This window comes from Amphibalanus amphitrite, unplaced genomic scaffold, assembly GCF_019059575.1.
Source record: "Amphibalanus amphitrite isolate SeventyFive unplaced genomic scaffold, NRLGWU_Aamphi_draft 000069F_arrow, whole genome shotgun sequence".
Taxonomy (NCBI): domain Eukaryota; kingdom Metazoa; phylum Arthropoda; class Thecostraca; order Balanomorpha; family Balanidae; genus Amphibalanus; species Amphibalanus amphitrite.
In genome coordinates this window covers 538,768-545,408 of record NW_024881565.1, presented here as the reverse complement: position 1 = coordinate 545,408, position 6,641 = coordinate 538,768, and the positions used below count along the sequence as shown (strand labels likewise).

The following is a 6,641-nucleotide window of genomic DNA, read 5'->3' as shown; positions in this document are numbered from 1 at the left end:
GATAAGCGTCGGTAACATCAGTAATCAATGGCCGCACTACTCCGCTCGATTAGAGGAGTGGGAACGGCCAGGAACTAGGATGGGTAGCGACGATGACGGCGACCCAATCAGTATCATACATTCGCCGTATTGTTAAGCACGAGATAAAAGTGAGGGGCGGTGCGAAATAGCAAACGCTACAGGGGAGGCGCTAAAAGAATACGTTTCTTTAGAATAAACATGGCACATGTGTGCGTATCGCACGAGCAATCAGCAACAAAGTGATGTTTAGGTTTTCATGCAGGGCCGCCACTAGCAATCGCAGTGTGTTATCAAGACATGACCTGACAGTGCTAATTGTGATGTGGCATAGGGACCGGCGCCGCCGGGTACTCACCGAGCTGGACGGGCGCCTCCGGGTTGACCCGCAGGTGGTGACAGCGCGGCGTGGCGCCGACCACAGTCAGCACCAGCCCCAGCACCAGCACCAGGCCGGCCAGCGGCCCGGCACGTCTCATCGCGCCGGGGCTGGTCAGCGCTCCCGACTGGTGCGGCGCTCCATACCGACAGACGCGCCGCTCGCACAGATCACACGGCCGAGACGAGCTGCACTACACTGGTGTACCACTGATTAGTCTGACTGGTATGGCTCGGCCCTCCCCACTCAGCCACTCCGGCAACACACAGGCGACCTCAGCGAGGTCGGTATAACTCCGGCCGGCTCCGTCCGTCGGCTGAGTCGTGTCGAGTAGAGCGCGCCCAGCTCAGCCCGGAGAGGTGTGGTGGCCACGGACGGTGGTCGCCGACTGCGGCCGGCCGGCCGCCGACGGTCCGCCGCCGCCGCCGTCAGCGAGCTGTGCCCGTTTTCTCCGCGCCGACATTTCGCACGCTAAATCGTCCGGATGGACAATCAGCGGCGGCTGCGCACCGGTCGCGAGACGCGTGCCTCCGCACCTGCAGCCGCCAACCGTCGGCGCCGTCACAGCCCGGAGCCTGCGGACGCCAAAGCGTGAGCTTTTGTGCACGCAGACAGTATAGGCAGTAGGAGCATACGAGGCTTGGCGAAAGGGGAGAGACCTGGCGCTAGCACATAGACTCATGGCAGATCCAAAGGATAAGAGCCTCCACAATTAAGTGACGTGAACGTCCGAATAGATAGTTAGCATACACGAGCTTAAGTTGGCGACAAGGCAGAGACGAGTCCCTGGACCAAGCAGCGAGAAGGTCTGCCCCGGGGTCTGCCATATTGAGTCAACCCCTTGATGACACCCATCAAACACCCGCAAAACCAGTTTACACGGAAAAGTACGAACACGATTGCTGCAGATGCTGTTCAAGGATCCAGCCAATCTGTTTTAGAGACGGGCAAGATCGCCTTCCCGGACGCAGCAGAAGTCCAATGTTAATAGCAAGTGGGGCCATATTCAACATCTGCGTCCGGGAGACATAAAGCTGGGTGAAACATTGTCAATGCTACGTTAACTCTAAACGAATAGCCAAGCCCACGTTTCACATGTCGAGAGCAGCCCAGTATAATTGAATATAAAAATATTGAGATGGAAACATGTTTGTTGACAAGTTATTTTTTATTCACTGTAGCGGTGAGAAGGGAAACAAGGTTACTTAGCAACAATGTTTTATCTGTTCAACATGCGTTCCTCCTACTATCGAAATCGATGCATATACGCATCAACACTTTTACATTAAATTTACAAATGCAACATATTATTACACTGTTTGACAATATAAATAACAAGCGCTGCGATTTCATTAGCAAGTCCGTCCACTGAATACAAGGCTGCCATGCAAAGGCAAAAACGATTACGTCAGGTCAGAGGTCATTACGTCACGCCAGAGGTCACCCGGTAATCGTTTTTGCCTTTGCGCCGCAGAAAACAATACGCGATTCGCAGCATAAAATAAAATTTGCACCAGCTGATATTAAGCGTTCATTCGCAATAAGATGCAACAAACCTAACTAACTATACCAACAGCATCAACAACAAAGCACTTGTTAGAGAGCGCACTCATTGGCACACATTAAATAACCAAGCATGCTTCAGATCAAGCAGTTCAACACGATTACCAATATCATTATGTCAAGGTACAATTAGCGTGGGCCATGCCCTCCGACGGAATCCGTGCTGGTTCTTATGCGAACGAGAGCCGACAAAAGCCAACGAACAAATAAGTAGAATGACATGATACGTCAAAGTTGTTCTCGTCTTTGAGTGAGCATACTGGAAGACTCATAAGTAGTTCGTTTCAAGGCCAGAACAATGCGTTCCGCTTTTGTCACCTGTTGCACAGCGTGTCTACATATCTGTACTTCGCACCTAACCTAGATACACTTCCTACACAAACGATACACCAGGCTTCCGCAAAAATGACACCTTGCTTCTTCTGACTTTCTGTCATGGTGCTCATTAATTCTCACTTCTAGACAAGCAATAATACACATTCCCTAATACTCCCCAAACTCAGACATTCTGTTCTATGATTGCTAACAATTAATTCATATAGACCGTCCTCTGCATTGTGATCTGTTGATCTACTGCTGGGCGGACGGAGGCGACAGCAAGCTAGGAAAAGAGCCCACCGGACGCCTGGGCCACCCACCGCCGGGGCGCGGAGGCGGCCGATTCAGATCACAGACGTGGGTGTTAAGATCATAGACGATCTCATCACTCACCGTCCCAGCACGGCCGGCCGTCCGCCAGCCCGGCCGCTCAGAAACGAGAGACGGACACGGGCAGCCCACCACTCGACCGGGTACGGCGGCGGAACCGGGTCCGGGTGCGCACCGGCTGGCTGGGACTCGGCTCCAGGGAGGCGCGCGAAGGCCACCGCCGGCAGCCTAGACACAGCGCCGACCGAGCCTTCCTCGGACGGAGCGGTGTTCGCTTCTCGGGTGACGGACCCTTGGGACTGCTTTGGATGTTGTTGTTACAGACGCCATTCAAAAGCAGATCGTCTAGTTTCAGTCCGTAAGTGAGCATGGACTCTGAGAACGTCTTGACTGGACGGCTCGGCGAACGCTTCGGACGGCCCACACACCAGCAAGGGTCTGCAGGCTTGACAGTGCGCGATGCCTTGGTTATGAGCCCAGCCGACAAACGCGCCATCTTTGGAGAAGGCGATGACGGCGGAGATTCGGAATGTTTCGCGACCACCGGTGACGCGTCCAGCAGTTTCTGTTTGCAGCGGGACACGAAGCGGGCCGCCAGCCCGGCGTCGGGCGTGTCCAGGGCGAGTCGGCGCCGGCTGCCGGCCGTGCCATCTCCGTCCGCGCCGGCGGCCGGCCGCTCCAGCCGGTGGAACAGCCGCTCCAGGCGCACCACGGGCACGCGGTGGCGGCGCGGCTCGCCGGCGGCGCGCGCGTGCTTCACCGGCGTCTGGTGGTCCGGCTCGCGCGCGAAGCCGGGCCAGTGCAGCCACACGCTGACCGGCCAGCGGCGCCGCTCGACGGCCGGCCGCTCCGTCGCCGCGCTGCGCGTGGTGCGCCGCGGGCTGTTGAGCAGCCGCACGAACTGGCGGTCCCGCAGCGTCTTGCACTCGTCCTTCATCAGATCTCCGACGGCGTGCGGCAGCCGGCGCACCCGGTCCCGCTCCGTGGGACTACACTCGGGCCGCGGTGGCGTATCGCGGGAGGAGTCACTCCAGTCGGCGCGCTCCTCCGACCTCACACCGTTCAACACCTCAGCGGGATCCTTTGGCTCCTGCTGCGGCCGGACGGAGAGCGAGGCGGCCCTGGCGCGTGCTCGGGCCGCTCCGTGAAGGCGATCCTGCACCGACCCCAGCAGACTCATCCGTCGGTGGCCGGTCGGGGTGGCCGCAGAACCCCCCTCCAGGGCGTCTCCCTCCGACTGGGAGCGCGGCCGGCACGCGCCGCCGGCCCCCGGCGGCCGTCCGTTCAGCCGCGACACCCACCGGTCGCCGCGCGTCACACGCTCGGCACAGTCGAGCAGGTGGAAAAAGTGCGCGTCACGGAGCGTCTTGCACTCGTCGCGCAGCAGTCCCTGGCGCTCGTGGAGGCGGGTCGCGCCGCCCGACCAGCCGACCGGGCCGGCCGGCCGGTCGGGCGGCGTGGTAGGGGGGCTGGCGGTGCCGGACAGGTGGGTGGCCAGCTCGGCCTCTGACAGACGCACCAGCAGCACCCGGGCCGCATCTGGAGGGTGGTGCTGCCGGCGCTGCGCGGTCCGCACCGCTCCGTTCACCGTCTTCAGCCGGGTCAGCACCACCGAACACGGCCGGACTCCGTAATAGCGAGCCTTGGCTCGCGCCGACAGACCTGCAGGAGGAGCGGACCGGAGACATACCGTCAGTCACTGCAGCTGTGATGAACGGCCTCTAAACAATGCAGCACGACATAAATACGTTTACAGCATTAGCAAAATACTATTGTACACCAATGCCAATTCCGAAAAGGAAAAAAATGTTACAATGAAATGTCAGAGAACAAATAGCTGATGAAAAAATGTTCAGGTCAACGCCATCTAGGTGGTCTGCAAAGTACAGGAAAGGGTGCACTGTATATTGCAGGGCCGTTCTATCGTCCCTCGACCATGGGTACGACCAGCTACGAGTGGAGGACACCGTGCTGTACCTGCTTCGATGGCGGCCGCCCGCTCGGCCCGCTGTCTGGCCGTGAAACAGTAGACGCGCGGCTGGAGTCGGGACTGGGACGCCGGCGCGCTCCACGTCACCGGAAACTCATCCGTCGGCACCCTGCGGGCGATCACGGTGGCGCTGTGAGCGGGACGCGACACCACCGTACTAGGCGGCACATCGCAGCTGATTAGCTTTTGTGCTTGGTGATCGGTCCGAGATCCGAATTTATACAGTACAAGACGGGACCAGACTTAAGTAAGCTGATGAGAATATAACAGAAAAACAGCCACCTGGCCTCCAATGAAACGTGGGGTAGGTGAGTTCCGAGCTCGGGCCGACTCCCTAACACCCGTGTCGCCCCACCCGAGTCTGACCTGAGCTGGGCGCGGGTGCAGCAGTGCCGGTCCTGTCGGGCGGCCGACCAGCTGCTGGCCTCCTCGGCGCCCGTCGGCAGCCGCACCGCCTGCGTCAGCATGCGCCGGCCCAGCGGCGAGCTGAACTCGGTGCGGCTGAGTCGCAGCAGCAGCTCGGCCGTGGGCCAGCAGCGCTGCCGGCGCCGCGCGCGCCGCCGCTCCACCGACCGAGACTGGTACGGCTGGCGGCCGGAGCGGGGCCGTCAGTGACATTACAGTCAGGAGGGTCGTTAAATGAAAATAGAGAAACCAAAAATAGTCACAGAATAATAACCATAATAAAAGATCGTTGTAACATCCAGAACTTAATAACGTCACGTAAAAGATTCATGCTGGTATCATTCAGACACCAAGGCCCGCCTGTCATATTACTAATAAGACATGTCCGCCCGCCCTCCACGAGGACGGCAGGCGTTCGGGCCGGGGCCGCTGACTCAGTAAGCACCCAGTCACCAAATACCCACCTGGTTCTGACTGCCGGCCGCCGGCACCACGCCCAAGTAGCTCAGGAACCGCGCCTGTGACACTGTGCGCGCCGTCGGCTCCGAGAGAATCGACTCGCAGTCGGAGCCAACGCCGTCACAGAGCCGCTCGTGAGCCTGCCAATCAGAACACGTCACCATGGGCGGATAGCCAATCAGCGAGTGTAATCAAGGGCGGACAATTTAGTGGAACACGTTCTCACGAGCGAGTATCAGTCCGCAAATGCTTTAACTATCAGATAAAAATGATTTGAACACACAAAATAACAGAGCGCCTGCCAATCACATAGCCGTCGATAAGAGTAAGACGTCGTCACTCAGAATGGACGTCACCCTTATGCCAAATTGGAAAAAAACGGCAAATGACAGTAAGAAAGCTAACGCCTAACAGCATCTGTCACCACTTCTAGCTTGCACCAGGAAATTACCCGCCGCCCCTCAGGAAAACAGAGACACAGACATTCACTGTTAGGGAACAAACCTACCTGTCTTGATTCCATCTATAACGCTATGGCTATAATACGGAAATTCAAATTCAAACTAAGGCCAACATTCGGCCGAGTCAGCTCCGCACCTGAAGGCTGCCCGCGCGGACGGTCATCGAGTCACATACCATCGCGGCGGCCAGTGTGACGAACTGGGCTCCGCAACCCTCGCAGTCCGGCGGCGACTCCTGAACGCTGGCGGCGGCGGCTGACTTGGGCGGCGAGGGCTCGGGCGGGGGCGGGGGCGACTCCTCTGCAGCCGGGCTGCCATCGTACTGCTGAAATAGGGAGATATGAGAGGGCTCAACATAGAACGGGACGAACAACGTCAGAAAAAAAGGGAAGAAAGATAAGAAGCGTACGATAGGGCAAGCCGATAGAGATGGAGGTAAACTGCTTTAAAGATGTCAAGTGAAGGTGATTTTTTTTTAACATCTAAGTGCTCCTTGACGACTACACAGTAACTTTTCTGACGGAAAAGGCCGATATCTCGTACTTTTCGGAGGCGACCCACCAGGCTGTACTCGCAGAGGGTGACCACCAATCGGTCGTAGGCGACTCACCGGGCTGTAGTCGCGGTAGGTGCCCGCGTCAGCCGGTCGTAGGCGACTCAGCGGGCTGCAGCCGCGGCAAGGGACTACCACCCGGGCCTAGGCGACTTACCGAGTAGC

At 58.2% G+C, this 6,641-nt stretch overlaps 1 protein-coding gene across 1 annotated transcript in view; it reads right to left on the bottom strand.

The window, feature by feature from the left end:
• Positions 1 to 1,602: 1,602 nt before the first annotated feature.
• The window catches only part of LOC122379007, a 61,509-nt gene continuing 56,470 nt past the window's right edge, over positions 1,603 to 6,641 (bottom strand). Inside the window, exons 5-9 of the mRNA XM_043360807.1 lie at positions 6,099 to 6,248; positions 5,468 to 5,602; positions 4,965 to 5,185; positions 4,586 to 4,707; positions 1,603 to 4,270 (exon numbers count right to left, since the gene is read on the bottom strand). Of these exons, the coding sequence (XP_043216742.1) occupies positions 2,709 to 4,270; positions 4,586 to 4,707; positions 4,965 to 5,185; positions 5,468 to 5,602; positions 6,099 to 6,248 (2,190 nt within the window). The 3' untranslated portion in view covers positions 1,603 to 2,708. The remainder of the gene's footprint in view (positions 4,271 to 4,585; positions 4,708 to 4,964; positions 5,186 to 5,467; positions 5,603 to 6,098; positions 6,249 to 6,641) is intronic.